This window comes from Nerophis lumbriciformis, linkage group LG10 (genome assembly GCF_033978685.3).
Source record: "Nerophis lumbriciformis linkage group LG10, RoL_Nlum_v2.1, whole genome shotgun sequence".
Taxonomy (NCBI): domain Eukaryota; kingdom Metazoa; phylum Chordata; class Actinopteri; order Syngnathiformes; family Syngnathidae; genus Nerophis; species Nerophis lumbriciformis.
This window is the reverse complement of record NC_084557.2, coordinates 42,712,452-42,732,073: the sequence shown is the minus strand read 5'-3', so window position 1 is coordinate 42,732,073 and position 19,622 is coordinate 42,712,452. Positions and strand designations below refer to the sequence as shown.

The following is a 19,622-nucleotide window of genomic DNA, read 5'->3' as shown; positions in this document are numbered from 1 at the left end:
TAGACAGCACCGACACTCAACAACAACACATCATTTGCAGACTATAATTACTGGTTTGCAAAAAAACACGTTTAACCCAAATAGGTGAAATTAGACAATCTCCCACGGCACACCAGACTGTATCTCACGCCGTGGCACGTGGTTGAAAAACACTGTCATAGAGGATGTTTGAAAAGCAGTTTTTCAGCTGGGTTTTCACCGCATAATTTGTTTTGAATATGAATTTGGCTTCCAACAGCCACTGTCCACTAGGGGGCTGCAGCGGTAGGTTTGCTTGCGATGCACCAACGAAGAAGAGCATGCGCGGAAACACCACCATGCAACGCACAAATGTTTCCCATCTCTTGTGTTAATGTGAGGATTACGCAGTATTTAGGTGAATACTACGTTCGCTTTCTCGGAACAATTAGTTTTTTTTCAGGCTAATATATGTTACGACTTTTGTCTGTTGTGTTATGTTAACTACAGCTTAGCGAGATCACAGCTGTTTTTAGCTAACGTGTGCCTAAAATCCCTTTGCATGACTTATTTAGAAACTTTTGGGATCCACAAGTCAAAGCTTTGGGTTAAGTGTGTATGTAATGTGCAGTAGGTGTGGGAATCAATGGTGGAATTTGTTGCTGACGCTCTTAACTTTTTTTTGCAGGTTCAACATAACATACTGATACTTTGCGGGCTGAGCTGAATCCTTCCTACAAAAAAGTGAGTCGCTATGTTTGTGTTTTGCATGTGTTGCAGTAGTCATTGGGGCATGCAGTCCTAACTGAACTGGTATTTGGATGGCGGCCCTGCTGGTATCCGGCAAGGACAAGTTACAGGTGGAAAAAATCCTCAGTGCTGAACTCAGTGACGTGCGGTGAGGTTCATGCACTGACTTCATCACAGTCAGATTTACAAACATATGAACCCTAAAGAGTATCTTACTCACCATTTGATTGGCAGCAGTTAACGGGTTATGTTTAAAAGCTCATACCAGCATTCTTCCCTGCTTGGCACTCAGCATCAAGGGTTGGAATTGGGGGTTGAATCACCAAAAATTATTCCCGAGCGCGGCGCCGCTGCTGCCCACTGCTCCCCTCACCTCCCAGGGGGCGATCAAGGAATGGGTCAAATGCAGAGGACAAATGTCACCACACCTCGTGTGTGTGACAATCATTGCTACTTTAACTTAACTTTAACTTTACACATACAAACTGTAGCACACAAAAAAGCACATTTAATAAAAAAAAAAACGTTATTATGGTCTTACCTTTACTTACAAATTAAGTCCATGCGCCGCAACTAAAGCCCTCACTTCAACTTTCCACGTGCAAGATTGAATCAATTTAAAAAAGTGTAACCGAGGGTTTATAAATGTCGCCTATACTGTATGAAACTACAAAATAACAAACACGGAGGCTCCAGTTTACACGAGGACCACTTTATTTACCTTTCAAAAACTTCCGCTCCACCCCATGTCATCACTTCCGCTCTTAGCGCCTTCAAAATAAGAGCTCGAGGCATATACCGTATAACAGCGCATAACAGGAACTTAACATCACAAAGAGGAAAGCCCATGAAAATAGGTTACAAAAGTTATTTAATAAGAAGCCAAAAAGTGTAAAAACAATAATGTTCATGTTGGAGGAGTTGTGAATTAGATACACCTGCAGTCTGCAGGTGTACCTAATGTTGTGGCCCTGCAGTCATTCACAACTCCTCCAACACCAACATTATTGTTTTTGCACTTTTTGGCTTCTTATGAAATAACTTTTTTAAATAGATTCAATCTTGCACGTGGAAAGTTTAAGTGTGGGCTTTAGTTGATATAACAATTCTACGGCGGGGGTGCAGGAGGCGGGGCTACTGGAGCCTCAGCCAGTGCGTCTTTTGCAGCCGTTTTATGATCGCTCAGCACAGGAAATACGTTACACACATACAGTTGTTGACAAAATACACTGTACATTATATACCTCAGCTAACTAAACTATGGAAATGTATAATATAATTCATATAGCAATACGGTCTCACTGCACAGCAGGCCAGCAGTTAGCCGAGTCCGGAATCCATGGTCTTACCTTTATGTAATATATTGGGTTGGAGGCAATAACCAGGCGAGGTGATGAAGTACGTCTCTTTACTGTAGACTTCAGAACAGACTCAACACACTTGACGTCAGGTGCGCAACACCACGTAAATCGTTGGCCAACCAAAAAGTAACCACAGTACGCTATAGCCAACATTAACCAGGAGATGGCAACAGACAGACATAGATCACTCTATTACATTCCTCCCCTTTTAGAAATGTAGAAGTAAGTTACTCAAAAGAAATAAACAACCCAACCAAAAAAATGCAGCAGCTCAATAAGAAGCCAAAAAGTGCAAAAACAATAATGTTCATGTTGGAGGAGTTGTGAATGAATGAAATATGAAATCCGTGCTGCAGTCTGCAGGTGTACCTAATGCTGTGTCCCTGCAGTCGTTCACTGCTCCTCCGGCGCGAGCATTGTTGTTTTTGCACTTTTTGGATTCTTGTTAAGTGACTTTTTTTGGGTGGATTCGGTCTTGCACGTGGAGGGTTTGGGTGTGGGCTTTGGTTGGTGTGGCGCTCCTGTCGGGGGGTGCATTAACCGGCACCAGGACGCGGGATTACTGCGAGCCTCACACAGTGCGTCTTCGCAGCAGTTTTATGATTGCTCAGCACAAGAAATACTTTACACACATACAGTTGTTGACAAAATACACTGTACATTATATACCTCAGCTAACTAAACTATGGAAATGTATAATATAGTTCATATAGAAATACGGTCTCACTGCACAGCAGGCCAGCAATTAGCCGAGTCCGCAATCCATGTTGAGGCACAACTGAGTGACGTGCCTCAACTGACTGCTGATCACCGCACCGTCTCTTCTCAGTATTTGAACGGCAAATGTGAAAATTCAGCGATTTTGAATAAAAATAATCTAAAACTGGTGAAGTTAAATGGAAAATAACGTTATAGTATAATCACTGGATATTTAACAATTTAATTAATTTTTTTTCTTTGAACATGTCACGAGGGAGGTGCTGGACATCGAGTCCGAGTGGACAATGTTCCGTACCTCTATTGTCGAGGCGGCCGATTGGAGCTGTGGCCGCAAGGTAGTTGGTGCCTGTCGTGGCGGTAATCCTAGAACCCGTTGGTGGACGCCGGCGGTGAGGGATGCCGTCAGGCTGAAGAAGGAGTCCTATCGGGTTCTTTTGGCTCATGGGACTCCTGAGGCAGCAGACAGGTACCGACAGGCCAAGCGGTGTGCGGCTTCAGCGGTCGCGGAGGCAAAAACTCGGACATGGGAGGAGTTCGGGGAGGCCATGGAAAAAGACTTCCGGACGGCTTCGAAGCAATTCTGGACCACCATCCGCCGCCTCAGGAAAGGGAAGCAGTGCAGTGTCAACACCGTGTATGGTGGGGATGGTGCTCTGCTGACCTCGACTGCGGATGTTGTGGATCGGTGGAGGGAATACTTCGAAGACCTCCTCAATCCTACCAGCACGTCTTCCTATAAGGAAGCAGGGCCTGGGGAATCTGTGGTGGGCTCTCCTATTTCTGGGGCTGAGGTTGCCGAGGTAGTTAAAAAGCTCCTCGGTGGCGGATGAGATCCGCCCGGAGTTCCTTAAGGTTCTGGGTGTTGTGGGGCTGTCTTGGTTGACAAGACTCTGCAACATCGCGTGGACATCGGGGGCGGTACCTCTGGATTGGTAGACCGGGGTGGTGGTTCCTCTCTTTAAGAAGGGGAACCGGAGGGTGTGTTCCAACTATCGTGGGATCACACTCCTCAGCCTTCCCGGTAAGGTCTATTTAGGTGTACTGGAGAGGAGGCTACACCGGATAGTCGAACCTCGGATTCAGGAGGAACAGTGTGGTTTTCGTCCTGGTCGTGGAACTGTGGACCAGCTCTATACTCTCGGCAGGGTCCTTGAGGGTGCATGGGAGTTTGCCCAACCAGTCTACATGTGCTTTGTGGACTTGGAGAAGGCATTCGACCGTGTACCCCGGGAAGTCCTGTGGGGAGTGCTCAGAGAGTATGGGGTAACGGACTGTCTTATTGTGGCAGTTCGCTCCCTGTATAATCAGTGTCAGAGCTTGGTCCGCATTGCCGGCAGTAAGTCGGACACGTTTCCAGTGAGGGTTGGACTCCGCCAAGGCTGCCCTTTGTCACCGATTCTGTTCATAACCTTTATGGACAGAATTTCTAGGGGCAGTCAGGGCGTTGAGGGGATCTGGTTTGGTGGCTGCAGGATTAGGTCACTGCTATTTGCAGATGATGTGGTCCTGATGGCTTCCTCCGGCCAAGATCTTCAGCTCTCACTGGATCGGTTCGCAGCCGAGTGTGAAGCGACTGGGATGGGAATCAGCACCTCCAAGTCCGAGTCCATGGTTCTCTCCCGGAAAAGGGTGGAGTGCCATCTCCGGGTTGGGGAGGAGATCTTTCCCCAAGTGGAGGAGTTCAAGTACCTCGGAGTCTTGTTCACGAGTGGGGGAAGAGTGGATCGTGAGATCGACAGGCGGATCGGTGCGGCATCTTCAGTAATGCGGACGCTGTATCGATCCGTTGTGGTGAAGAAGGAGCTGAGCCGGAAGGCAAAGCTCTCGATTTACCGGTCGATCTACGTTCCCATCCTCACCTATGGTCATGAGCTTTGGGTCATGACCGAAAGGACAAGATCACGGGTACAAGCGGCCGAAATGAGTTTCCTCCGCCGAGTGGCGGGGCTCTCCCTTAGAGATAGGGTGAGAAGCTCTGTCATTCGGGGGGAGCTCAAAGTAAAGCCGCTGCTCCTCCACATCGAGAGGAGCCAGATGAGGTGGTTCGGGCATCTGGTCAGGATGCCACCCGAACGCCTCCCTAGGAAGGTGTTTCGGGCACGTCCGACCGGTAGGAGGCCACGGGGAAGACCCAGGACACGCTGGGAAGACTATCTCTCCCGGCTGGCCTGGGAACGCCTCGGGATCCCCCGGGAGGAGCTGGACGAAGTGGCTGGGGAGAGGGAAGTCTGGGCTTCCCTGCTTAAGCTGCTGCCCCCGCGACCCGACCTCGGATAAGCGGAAGAAGATGGATGGATGGATGGATTTTTTCTTTTTACATTTTTTTCTTTCCATGATGGCAGGTGAGGCCCCGCCTCACCTGCCTCTAGTGACTGCACGTCACTGGCTGAACTCCTTAGTATTTGCACCTGGCACTTGGGCAAAACGGAATCCATCCTATTTGGGTCCCAAATCAATCTCAAGAAAGTCAGTGACTTCACTATAAAAGTGGGTGACATTGTTATCACCAGGAAAGATGAGGTCACCTACCTAGGTTCCATTCTAGAGGCTAATCTTTCCTGTGATAAAATGGCAACCAAGGTAATCAGAAAGGTCAACCAACAAACGAGATTTGTCCCAGGTGTGCCGTGGGAGATTCTCTAATTTAACCTATTTGGGTTAAAAATATTTTTTGCAAACCAGTACTTATAGTCTGCAAATGATGTGTTGTTGTTGAGTGTCGGTGCTGTCTAGAGCTCGGCAGAGTAACCGTGTAATACTTTGCCATATCAGTAGGTGGCATCCGGTAGCTAATTGCTTTGTAGATGTCAGAAACAGCGAGAGGCAGTGTGCAGGTAAAAATGTGTCTAATGCTTAAACCAAAAATAAACAAAAGGTGAGTGCCCCTAAGAAAAGGCATTGAAGCTTAGGGAAGGCTATGCAGAACGAAACTAAAACTGAACTGGCTACAAAGTAAAACAAAAACAGAATGCTGGACGACAGCAAAGACTTACTGCGGAGCAAAGACGGCGTCCACAAAGTACATCCGAACATGACATGACAATCAGCAATGTCCCCACAAAGAAGGATAAAAACAACTGAAATATTCTTGATTGCTAAAACAAAGTAGATGTGGGAAATATCACTCAAAGGAAGACATGAAAACTGCCACAGGAAAATACCTAAAAAAAAGAGAAGAAGCCACCAAAATAGGAGCACAAGACAAGGACTAAAACACTACACACAGGAAAACAGCAAAAAAGTCAAAATAAGTCAGGGAGTGATGTGACAGGTGGTGACAGTACACCTACTTTGAGACAAGAGCTATATTGATGCATGCTTGTTTATGGTTTAAAGTCGACTTTTTACTGTCAACTGAGTTACATTTTTAATGATTTCTGCTGGTGGTGTGCCTCCAGATTTTTTCTACGCAAAAAATGTGCCTTGGCTCAAAAAAGGTTGAAAAACACTGCTCTATAGAATCTCCTCTCTGGTCAACAAAAGCACCTTGAAGATTCTAGCGGGAACTCTCGTTCAACCCTTTTTCGATTACGCATGCACCTCCTGGTACCCCAGCATCTCCAAAACCCACAAATCTAGACTCCAAACATCCCAGAACAAGCTAGTCAGGTTACTTCTAGACCTCCAACCCAGATCACACCTCACTCCTACCCACTTCTCCAAAGTGGGCTGGCCCAGGGTGGACAGAGTAAAACAACTTGCACTGAGCCTAGTCTATAAAATCCGCTACACTTCCCTGATACCGAAGTACATGTCAAACTACTTCCTTAACGTAAATGACCGCCATAACCACAACACCAGGGGGAGCTCCACTTAACCACGTTAAACCCAGATTCCGATCTAACAAAGGTCTTAACTCATTCTCTTTCTATGCAACATCAATATGGAATGCACACCCAACAGGTGTAAAAGAAAGTGCATCTCTATCCTCCTTCAAAACCACACTAAAAGAACACCTCCAGGCAACTTCAACCCCTGACTAACACCCTCCACATTCCACCTCCCCGGATTGTAAATAACCAAATGTAAATAATCAAATGTATTTCTAATGTATATACTTTTTCTTATGCTATCTGAACTCACTATGTTCTCTGCTCGCTGTACATATCCTACCAAGTCAGACCTACACTGTTTCAATGTCCATTTCTCTGATGATGCAATTCTTGATGACTGAAGTGCTGATATCAACCAAACCCTCTTCATCCCACCCCCCGGATTGTAAATAATGTAAATAATTCAATATACCGTATTTTTCGGACTTTAAGTCGCTCCGGAGTATACATCGCACCGGCCGGAAATGCACAATGAAGAAGAAAAAAAACATATATACGTCGCACTGGAGTATAAGTCGCATTTTTGGGGGAAATGTATTTGATAAAACCCAACACCAAGAATACACATTTGAAAGGCAATTTAAGATAAATAAAGAATAGTGAACAACAGGCTGAATAAGTGTACGCCATATGACGCACAAATAACCAACTGAGAACGTGCCTGGTATGTTAACCAACACATCATGGCAAGAGTCATTCAAATAACTATAACATATAGCAGTGTTTTTCAACCTTTTTTGAGCCAAGGCACATTTTTTTCATGAAAAAAATACGGAGGCACACCACCAGCAGAAAAGGTTAAACAATGAAACTCCACCAGGTTGTCGTGCCTTATTTTTGAGTTTGTTGTTGTTTCCCGTGTGTTGTGCTTTAGTTCTTGTCTTGCGCTGTTATTTTGGTGACCCTTCCTGTTTTGTTGGTGTTCTCCTGTAGCAGCTTCACGCCTTCCTTTGAGTGCTATTGCCCGCACCTGCTTTGTTTTCGCAATCGAGACTCTTTAAGTTGTGCGTACGCTATCCTTCTTTGTGGGGACATTGTTGATTGTTATGTCATGGACGGGATGTGCTTTGTGGACGTCCTCTTAGCTCCACACGCTGTAAGTTTTTGCTGTCGTCCAGCATTCTGTGTTTGTTGACTTTGTCGCCAGTTCAGTTTTACTTTTGTTTTACATAGCCATTCCTATGCTTCAGTGCCTTTTCCTAGCGGGACTTGCCTTGTTATTTTTTGGTTTAAGCGTTACATACCTTTTTACCTGCACGCTGTCTCCCGCTGTGCTCTGCATATTGGGATCACGACAAACCATTCTCGACGCGTTCCGACTTCTACAAAGCAATGAACTACCTGCTGCCACCTACTGGTATGGAGTATTACAAGATTACCCTGCCAAGCTCTACACAGCACAGGCACTAGACAACGGCACATTATTATGATTATTGATTTGCAAAAAATATTTCAGTTTTTATAAGTTACCGCGATTGTTGATGTGATCCATTTTAATAGCTCTGGCAGTAGCGTATAGCATATAGCAGTTAGCATTCCAAAACCCACAATGCACTTCTGCCATGACCCGCCCCCGCCGTATTGTTATTGGTTGGCGTGTGAGTGACGATTGCTGACGTGTGTGTGACGATTGCTTCGTCGCTCACGCGAATGAGATAAATAATATTATTTGATATTTTACGGTAATATGTTAATAATTTCACACACAAGTCGCTCCGGAGTATACGTCGCACCCACGGCCAAACTATGGAAAAAACGTCGACTTATAGTCCGAAAAATACGGTATATACTCTGATGATTAACTTGTGTGGTGACTGTATTATGATGATAGTATATATTTGTACCATGAATTGATTTACGTGGACCCCGACGTAAACAAGTTGAAAAACTTATTCGGGTGTTACCATTTAGTGGTCAATTGTACGGAATATGTACTGTACTGTGCAATCTACTAATAAAAGTTTCAATCAATCAATCAAAAAAAGTCTTGCAGCTCGGGCTGGGCAATATGGCCTTTTATTAATATCTCGATATTTTGCCTTAGCCTTGAATGAACACTTGATGCATATAATCACAGCAGTATGATGATTCTATGTGTCTACATTAAAACATTCTTCTTCATACTGCATTAATATATTCTTATTTTAAACTTTCATGCAGAAAGGGAAACCACAATTAAGTCAATTTACCAAAACTGTATTTATTAAACAGTTATTAAGCAGTGGCACAAACATTCATGTCATTTCAAAACAGAAAGTGCAAAATTGTCAGAGACATTTTAAAACAAGCTATTAGTGCACTTTTGTGAATGATGTCACTAAGATGACATCTCAAAACAACACTAAATTAAAGTGCACTTTTTGCACAGAACGCCACGACAATAGTTTAAAACAAATAAAGTGCACTTTTGTGCATGATGTCACACAAGATATTTCAATAACTGTCAAATAAAAATGAGCTGCATATTAGGAAATCTAATAGTGTACCGTATTTTTCGGACTATAAGTCGCAGTTTTTTTCATAGTTTGGCCAGGGGTGCGACTTATGTGTGAAATTATTAACACATTACCGTAAAATATCAAATGATATTATTTAGCTCATTCACGTAAGAGACTAGACGTACAAGATTTCATGGGATTTAGCGATTAGGAGTGACAGATTGTTTGGTAAACGTATAGCATGTTCTATATGTTATAGTTATTTGAATGACTCTTACCATAATATGTTACGTTAACATACCAGTCACGTTCTCAGTTGGTTATATATGCGTCATATAACGTACACTTATTCAGCCTGTTGTTCACTATTTTTTATTTATTTTAAATTGCCTTTCAAATGTCTATTCTTGATGATTGGTTTTGTCAAATACATTTCCCCAAAAAATGCGACTTATACTCCAGTGCGACTTATATGTTTTTTTCCTTCATTATTATGCATTTTCGGCCGGTGCGACTTATAGTCCAAAAAATACGGTATGTCGTTTGCTATGTGGTAGGTTACTGCGGACGTTATCTCATTCTGTTGTTGACTAATTTTTACATATGGTGTTGATCTGGAAATGGTTGCTTTGGCATTTTGTGGGTGTGGCACCGAACGGAGATGTTAACATGCACTCTTCATTCTCTAGCGGGTGACTTTTCAAATGATGCTACAAATTAGCAGTAGGTGCTACTTTTTGTAACAACGCTTTTTCCGCATACTTATTCGACATATTCCCGCTTGAAGCCAAACCACCGCCGGACGATGGACCCCGTGCTGTTAATAATTCTTCCTTCATTTGTTACCAGATTCGCACTTTCTTTCTTTCGTATTGCCACTCGCACCACTCCGCTAGCATCACAGCTAATGTTACCCATGCTGCTAAGAAGGTGCGCTTGTTTTATGTCTCTGTGAGAAGGAGAGACAACAAAGAGTGATAAAAGCCTGTAGTGTAATGCCCGCAGCTAAAAGCAACTGCGTGAGAACGTATACTCCAATATCACGATATAGTAGGGGTGTAACGGTACACAAAAATTTCGGTTCGGTACGTACCTCGGTTTAGAGGTCACGGTTTGGTTCATTTTCGGTACAGTAAGAAAACAACAAAATATAAATTTTTGGGTTATTTATTTACCAAATTTGCAAAATCTTCCACCAAAAATATTTTTTTAGTGGAATATTTGATGTGAAGTAATCGGAACCTTGGATAGGTCAATAATTCATAATAACATTGATTTTGATTCAATGTTATGTTTTGAGCAATGACAGTTTGAAAGAAAAAAAACAGCTTTGTTTTATTAGTCAACATTGCAACTTTTTCTAAATTACATTTATTAGTATTTTTATTTCACTTTTGTTATGTTTTTGTTTATTTTAATAGTATTTTTAGAATGTGCCGTGGGCCTTTAAAACATTAGCTGTGGGCCGCAAATGGCCTCCGGGGCACACTTTTGACACCCCTGCTATAGATAATTAATTTTTTTAAATCTGATAAATCTATGGATAAAAAACAGAGCCTGGCGACGCATGCGCGTTTATCATAACTCTGTCTCTCTCTCTGTCTCTGCCCCTCCCTCACCAATGCTGCTGCGTGCCCAATTTGTTTTGTTTTTAACCCCTTCTTAACCCTGAACGTACATTGAAAATACACGCAACCCTAACTCAAAATGCCGGACATTTGAGGCATTTAAGAAACTCCGCCCTGACAGCTCCGCAAAAGAGGACATGTCCGGTGAAAAGAGGACGTATGGTCAGTCTATCGTAGCCCGTTAGCTGCTAACATGCCGTGTGTTGTGCCTCGGTATGCATTGTTTACACAACGTGCGTTACGCTACTTAATATGTCCGTGTGGAAACTCGTTCGGTACACCTCCGAACCGAACCGGAACCCCCGTACTGAAACGGTTCAATACAAATACACGTACCGTTACACCCCTATGATGTAGTCATTTTCTAAATCGCACAGAGACAAACCCGCGATATATCGAGTATATTCGATATATCGCCCAGCCTTACTTGCAGCTAATATATGTAATATGTACTGTGATTCTCTCTGCATCCCATTTAGATTTGACCAATATGCACTATCATCGTCTTCACAGCCACTCCGGAGAGTATGGCGAGGTATTGTCTATGTCGTTCATTCATAGTTAGTAGTCACAGCTCCACAAGGGGGTAGCAAAGTGGATCCTAAAAAAGGGTTGCTCCGTCATAGATGTCGCTGCCGATAAGTGACTTCACCCCTTTTTCCAGCCGCTTAGCGACCCGTGACATCTATCGCCAATCGTGCAGAATTGTGTCTAGGAACTCCCAGGAGTCGCATCCCTGTTCCGCTCGCCACGCATCCATCGCCGGTTGGACTTTTCAACACCACCAAAAACATACATACATAGACACCTGGGTTTGCACGTGAATGATTATTGTGAAGAAGCCCTCGCGCAAGGGGTGATCCACACTCTTGACAGCGTGAGGGTTGACACAGTGGCATACCGAAGTAAGACGACTGCGCCGCCCGCGCACCGCTGCAGCAGATGGCCAGTGGGATATTCTGCGTAGAAATATCAAGCGCCCTTCCGAAACTGCGGTCCGGGAGGTTTCTGTCAGGGATCTCACCCTTAGCCTTTAGTTTAAAAGCCTGTCCCACAAGGCAGCGTGAGGCAGAGACTTTAGAGGCGGTCTCTGCAAGCTATTTAACCCATAGCTGGGACCCTGACAGGTACTACCACCCCGGGTCAGGGTGGACCTGAGAGCAATGATGACTGAGGGGTAACTCCACCTTACCCAAAACTCCAGAACTCCCGAACTGGAGCCTCATCACCGGAAAACCCTGCACTGTGTATGCATACTGTATACTGCACAGTACTTTCCTCACCTCTGCATAACCTGTTCCCTCGCCAGCTTGTTACAAAATAATTTTAATGAGTGTGCTTGTAATTCTTACAGTTTGCTACGCCAAAGTCGTTCTGACTCACAACAAACTTCTAGACCAGGGGTCGGCAACCTTTACCAGTCAAAGAGCCATTTTGACCAGTTTCACAAATAGAAGAAAACAATGGGAGCCACAAAAATCTTTTGAAATTTAAAATGAAATAACACTACATACAAAGTATTTTTTTTGCTTTGTGCTATGTGTAAACCAAGGGTCTCAGACACGCGGCCCACACCTCAATATGAAAATTGAATGTTAGTGCGGCCATATGAATGGCGCTTGACAGCGTCATAATTGTCAACCCTCCCGATTTTTCCGGCAGACTACGTATTTCAGGGCAACTGTTCTCTCGAACGTGCCGTGATGGTACAGCATTTAGCGCCCACTACAACCAGCGTGCCGGCCCAGACCACACGTTGTATGGGACTTCGGCTTGCTCACGTAAGTGACAGCAAGTCATACTTGGTCAACAACCACACAGGTTACACTGACGGTGGCGGTATAAAAAACTTTAACACTCTTACTAATAATGCGCCACACTGTGAACCCACACCAAACATGAATGACAAACACATTTCGGGAGAACATCTGCACCGTAACACAACATAAACACAACAGAACAAATACCCAGAATCCCATGCAGCCTTAACTCTTCCGGGCTACATTATGTGTTTATGTTGTGTTAAGGTGCAGATGTTCTCCCGAAATGTGTTTGTCATTCTTGTTTGGTTTTGGTTCAAAGTGTGGCGCATTATTAGTAAGAGTGTTAAAGTTGTTTTATATGGCCCCCGTCAGTGTACCCTGTGTGGCTGTTGACCAAGTATGCCTTGCTGTCAATTACGTGTGCTAGCAGCAGATGCATATAACAAGAGGCTGAGCTGGCACGCTGTTAATACAGATTGTAGAGGGCGCTAAATGCTGTACCATCATGGCACGCCCTTATTATTATTGTAAGGTATTGTAAGGGTGAAAATCGGAGAATATTATTCCCGGGACTTTTCTGCGAGAGGCACTGAAATCTGGAAGTCTCCCGGGAAAATCGGGGGGGTCGGCAAGTATGCAGCTGAGCCGCATCAGAGTGATCAACCGGAGCCACGGGTTGCCGACCCCTGTTCTAGACAATGGGTGTCAAACTCTGGCCTGTGGGCCAAATTTGGCCCGCCGTGAAATTTCACTTGGCCCGTGAGGTGATATCAAATTAACACTAGAGCTGGCCCGCCGATTATATACAGCGGCGGTGCCGCTAATTCTCATACTTGCCAAACCTCCCGGGAGACTCCCTAATTTCAATGACCCTCCCAAGAATTGTAACGTCCCCTTTTCGTCCAGTCCAACGAGTGCTGGCCCTGTTACATAATATGTGCGGCTTTAGCATGCACACAGAAATTAATGCAACGCATACTTGATCTTCAGCGATACAGGTTACACTGAGGGTGCCAGTATAAAAAAAACTTTAACATTGTTAGAAATATGCTCCACACTGTGAATCCACACCAAACAAGAATGACAAACACATTTTGGGAGAACATCCGCACAGTAACACAACATAACACAACAGAATAAATACTCAGAACCCTTTGCAGCACTAACTCTTCCGGGATGCTACAAGGTGTGTGTGTGGGGGCGGCGGCGAGGTTTGGAGGTAGCGGGGATGTACATTGTAGCGTCCTGGAAGAGTTAGTGCTGCAAAGGGTTCTGGGTATTTGTTCTGTTGTGTTTATGTTGTGTTACTGTGCGTATGTTCTCCCAAAATGTGTTTGTCATTCTTGTTTGGTGTGGATTCACAGTGTGGCGTATATTTCTAACAATGTTAAAGTTGCTTATACGGCCACTCTCAGTGTAAACTGTATCGCTGTTGATGAAGTATGCTTTGCATTTACGTGTGTGTGTGTACAGGAGCCGCTCATATCTTGTGACTGGGTGGGCACGTTGTTAGAAGGGATGAAAAGCGGACGTGACGTCATCTCGTAGAGGACGTTAAAAGCAGTGCCTGTAAGGCACGCCCCCAAGACTGTGGAATACGAGAAATAATGACTGATGAACACCTTCGTTCGATAATGAAGGTTGCCTCAGCTCAAAGCCTGAGCCCCGACATTAATGAACTAGCATCCAAGAAAAGATGGCAGGTATCTGGCTTGGACACATCAGATTAGATCAGTGTGTTGCAAACTGAGCCGTTTAGAGTCCTGAATGGTTAATTTATTCATTATTCCATCCATCCATCCATTTTCTACCGCTTTTTCCCTTTGGGGTCGCGGGGGGCGCTGGAGCCTATCTCAGCTACAATCGGGCGGAAGGCGGGGTACACCCTGGACAAGTCGCCACCTCATCGCAGGGCCAACACAGATAGACAGACAACATTCACACTCACATCCACACACTAGGGCCAATTTAGTGTTGCCAATCAACTTATCCCCAGGTGCATGTCTTTGGAGGTGGGAGGAAGCCGGAGTACCCGGAGGGAACCCACGCAGTCACGGGGAGAACATGCAAACTCCACACAGAAAGATCCCGAGCCCGGGATTGAACCCAAGACTACTCAGGACCTTCGTATTGTGAGGCAGATGCACTAACCCCTCTGCCGTTATTGTATTTTCAAATTTATTAGCCTGTGGAAAAAGTTAATGTTGATATTTACCTCAGAAGGCTGCAAATAGAAAAGATGCATTCCATTTTTATTTAAATTGTATTTGATATGCCATTGATATTTTTTAATTATTATTATTTGAAACTCGATTTTGCATGTCACTATAAAGTTATATAAGCCTTGCTTGTTCAATATTTAATGCAACACTTGTTTGGGTCCCTATTAAAAGGTTAATTTGTTCAACCTTAGCCCGCGGCTTTGTTCAGTTTTACATTTTGGCCCACTCTGTATTTGAGTTTGACACCCCTGTTCTAGACTGTGAACTTGCGCCTATTTTTCCCGACAAAAGTGGCCTTGCTGCTCTGTGAGACATTTGGACCCAACTGCTTTGTAATCTGTCAACGGTCTCCTTTTGCAGAATAAGATTGTGAGATGTTTGCTACTGGCAATTCCAACTGAAGCGGTATTAAAATGGTTTGACACAAGTCTTGCAGCTAATGTATGGAAAATGTCCTTTGTCCTTTTCAGTGGCATTCCGACAACGGTGGCCCTCATTACGAGAGCAATACGAGCTGCAGATCTCAGAGATGGACACAAGGGAGGTAAGATGTTGTTTTAGGCGGTGTTGACGCCTGTAGTTGGGTACACTGGACCTGACAGAAAAAATATTGGTGCGCACTTTGAAATGGTTTGCTAAGCATTAGGGATGTAACAATAGTAAAATCTCATGGTACGATATTATGGTATTATAGTAGCAGTAGAGTGGAAAATGAAGTTGACCGTATATGCTTAATTGTGTTTCATTGTAGCCATTAAACCATATCCAATTGTATTCACACCACAAAGTATGTGAAAACACTGTCTAAGCATCGCAAAATGCCGCAAATTCAGTCAGCCATTTTGAATATTGCACTCTGAATACTTTCGGCTATTTACGGAGGGTGACTTTACAGTAGTTACACTGACCATATTATTAGATCAGTCATACTGGAAAATAGGCAAAAATTGGAAAGAGATGTGCTGTTTATCATTCACAATCCTCATGTAAGACAAGAACACATGCTTGGCTTTTTTATGCATTTGAAATAAATAAATAGCTAACAATTGATTCAACAGTCCTCTCATTATATTCTCTAAAACAGGGGTGCTCATTACGTCGATCGCGAGCTACCGGTCGATCATGGAGGGTGTGTCAGTCGATCACCAGCCAGACATTAAAAAAATAGTCCTAAAAATGAGCGATCATAAATCTTCACTATGACGTCACTTTCGTCACTTGATTGACATTCATGGCACCCGAGGGTCTTCTGAGATGAGCTTGTGCACAAGCTAGCAAGCTACGGAGTTTGCCGACAATGTATTTCTTGTAAAGTGTATACAAAAGAGTACGGAAGCTGGATAAATAAGATGCCAAAAACCAACCACTTTCATGTGGTATTGGACAGAAAGGAGGACTTTTTTTCTCCTCCATTCGAAAATGTGGACTGTCTGATTCCAATCAATGCAAGTCATCAGAATCAGGTAATACACCAACTTATATTCTTGTCTTCATGAAAGAAAGGAATCTATATGTGTTAATCATGCTTGTATTATCTTTAAACACCTTTAACTTGTTAACAATATTAACTATATGTGTTAAACATGCTTGTATTATCATTAAACACCTTTGACTTGTTAACAATATTAACTATATGTGTTAAACATGATTGTATTATCTTTAAACACCTTTAACTTGTTAACAATATTAACTATATGTGTTAAACATGCTTGTATTATCTTTAACCACCTTTAAGTTATCAATATTAACTATATGTGTTAAACATTCTTGTATTATCATTAAACCCCTTTTATTTATTAACAATATTAACTATATGTGTTAAACATGCTTGCATTATCTTTAAACACCTTTAACATATTAACAATAGTAACTTTATGTGTTAAACATGCTTGTATTATCATTAAACACCTTTAACTTGTTAACAATATTAACTATATGTGTTAAACATGCTTGTATTATCATTAAACACCTTTAACTTGTTAACAAAAACATATATTTCATAAATAAGTAAATATAAATTATATATATGAATGAGGTAGATCCCACGACTTGATCAATTGAAAAGTAGCTCGCCTGCAGAAAAAGTGTGAGCACCCCTGCTCTAAAACATCCAGAAACTGCCCACAATATTCCATTTACATGTTGTGACCTGAAAATGAACCAAATATGAGTGATATTGTTATTATAATCGACACCACAGACCGACTATTTTAGCGGTGCATTGATAGCAGTGAGCTAATGCTAACTTACGCTGCTATTGTTGTCACAATGAGCCGACGGCTGCTTCTGCTTGGTCTTTAACATGCTAAAAGTAAATTCTAGGTTATAATTCATGCATCTCTCACCTGCTAGTAGACAAATGTGGCCATGGTCGAATTTGGGGCGAACTAGACCCCACAAGACTCTTTCCTGCAGGAACTTTTTGTTACTTTTCGTGAGGATTGTGGTTGAATCTTTATCTAAATGGAATTATGTGAGCTTCCTGGTGTTCGGCATCCCAGCGAGAGTGGAAATATTGCAAGTGTTTGTTTTATTCTGGTTTGTTATTGTTAGTTTGTATGTCTAGTACCTAGCAATGCTGCAGATGCTATAGTATCACAATTAAACTGTATCCATCACTCAGCTTCTAAAACTGATTGCTCATCCTCTTTGTGTTCGCCTCAAAAATATAAGGTTCTGGATCTTTGTTTTTTTCAAAAGTAATCCTTGTTGGCTCTCACAAAATCTGCTTGATTAGCATTGCTGTTGATGGGAAGGGATCTGTGGTTCCTAGCGCTACGTCATGGATCAACTTGTTTTTCCACTCAACTGGTACTTTAAGGCTATTATTGTGGTATATTTAAAAAAAAAATGCAATAGTTTAAAATAAAGTGGCAGGGATGTTTAGAATAATACACTTACTGTACTTAAACACAAACATCATGCTCAAATGTCATAATCATATTTATTACTACAAATATGTATTTTCAAGTGAAAATAATTGTGCAGGAACATCTGCTAGTAGTTTTTCGGTAATTAAAAAATTAGACGGTATTACTAACCGTCTGGAATTTTATCGCAAATTATCATTATACCGTTTACCGTTACATCGCTAGTCCATTAAGAAGTAAAAAGTCAAGGGCGGTTACGGCATGTTATTGCCACCAATGCTGGTCAATTTTTTAGGGCATTACGGCATGGTTAAATTAGAGCCCTGCGTGTGATTTTTTTAATTTTTTTTATTAAATATGCAAAATAAAAAGTAAAAAACTTTTTCGCATTGTCATTATGGGGCTGTAGAATTTTGAGGACAAAAATGAATTTGTTCCATTTTGGAATAGGGCAGTACCATAACAAAATGTGAAAAAATTAAGCGCTGTGAATACTTTCCGAACACGTAAAAATCATGTACATAAAAGATGGACAACACCAACTTCAGACATAAATAGTAGAACTAAATACACAGACTTGGATATAATAATAACATGAAGATACATATATACATACTTGCCAACCCTCCCGGATTTTCCGGGAGACTCCCGAAATTCAGCGCCTCTCCCGAAAACCTCCCGGGACAAATTTTTTCCCGAAAATCTCCCGAAATTCAGGCGGACTCATGCTTTCCCACAATATAAACAGCGTACCTGCCCAATCACGTTATAACTGTAGAATGATGGAGGGCGAGTTCTTGGTTTCTTATGTGGGTTTATTGTTAGGCAGTTTCATTAACGTCCTCCCAGCGTGGCAACAACACACAACAACAGCAGTCACGTTTTCGTCTACCGTAAAGCAGTTCGTCTGCCGTAAACAGCAATGTTGTGACACTCTTAAACAGGACAATACTGCCATCTAGTGCATTTAATGAAAGCACTTTTGTGCGTGCCACACAGCAATGCATCATCCGAGAGGGTGTTCAGCATGGTTAGAAAAATAGTGACAGAGAATAGAACAAGGATGGACAATTCAACCCTTAACTCAACAATGAGTAGATGAGTGTTATGTGTGTGTATATGTGTAAATAAATGAACACTGAAATTCAAGTATTTATTTTATATATATATATATATATATATATATATATATATATATATATATATATATATATATATATATATATATATATATAGCTAGAATTCACTGAAAGTCAAGTATTTATTGTATATATATATATATATATATATATATATATATGGAATACTTGACTTGGTGAATTCTAGCTGTGAATATACTCCTCCCCTCTTAACCACGCCCCCAACCACGCCACGCCCCCCCCCCCCCCCCTTTCCCCTTGGCTGAGTTAAAGTGTTGCAGATACTGTAACTCTATTGCACATATGGTTAGCATTAACAGATGTGTTTACGCATGGAACATGATTATACCAGACAAGCATACATGAGTTTATCTATGTTTGAAATATTGCACAGGATATGACTACATAACTTAAAGTATGTACTGACATAATGAAACATGGTAACGATTCTGTCGGTACAAATTTAACATTGGTCTGTGTCATTGGTGCATGTAGCCTTCCCTACGGGTACGTTCACATTTGTCTCGTTTGGTTCAGTCAGAACAAGTCCCGGTGCACTTGCTCTGCTCGTACAGTTTGTGTGCTCATATGTACACGTGATCATCCAAACCCTGGTGTGCATTAAACAAGCAAACTGTATTTTTTTTTTTTTTTTTCAAAGTATGTTTTAAAAGCTTTCTGTTAAAACTTTGCTGGTAAGTATATTAGATTGTCAAAACAACCTAACATACTTTTTTTAGTGCAGAAGATGACATTTTGGCTCGTAATATTTGAGGTAAGTCACACTGGTATTTGGTCCCATCACAAAACCAGTGTGACACAAGTCTCTCTTTTTTTAAATTAGTTTTTTTTTTAATTATATTGCAGACTACAAGTGTGGAATGTGGAATTCTCCAATGCTGACATTGTAATTGTGTCGTACAGCTATTATCTGTTACAT

The 19,622-nt window shown here is 42.3% G+C and overlaps 1 protein-coding gene across 5 annotated transcripts in view; it reads left to right on the top strand.

The window, feature by feature from the left end:
- Positions 1-19,622, top strand: part of LOC133612297 (uncharacterized) — a 100,901-nt gene that overhangs the window by 22,934 nt on the left and 58,345 nt on the right. Inside the window, exons 1-3 of one of the 5 annotated variants that reach the window (XM_061969581.2) lie at positions 249-376; positions 647-702; positions 15,144-15,217. In XM_061969581.2, the coding sequence (XP_061825565.2) occupies position 702; positions 15,144-15,217 (75 nt within the window). In that variant the 5' untranslated portion in view covers positions 249-376; positions 647-701. Of the gene's footprint in view, positions 1-248; positions 377-412; positions 566-646; positions 703-738; positions 857-15,143; positions 15,218-19,622 lie in introns of those variants that run through there. The other 4 variants (XM_061969584.2, XM_061969583.2, XM_061969582.2 and 1 more) reach the window with 4 other exon arrangements.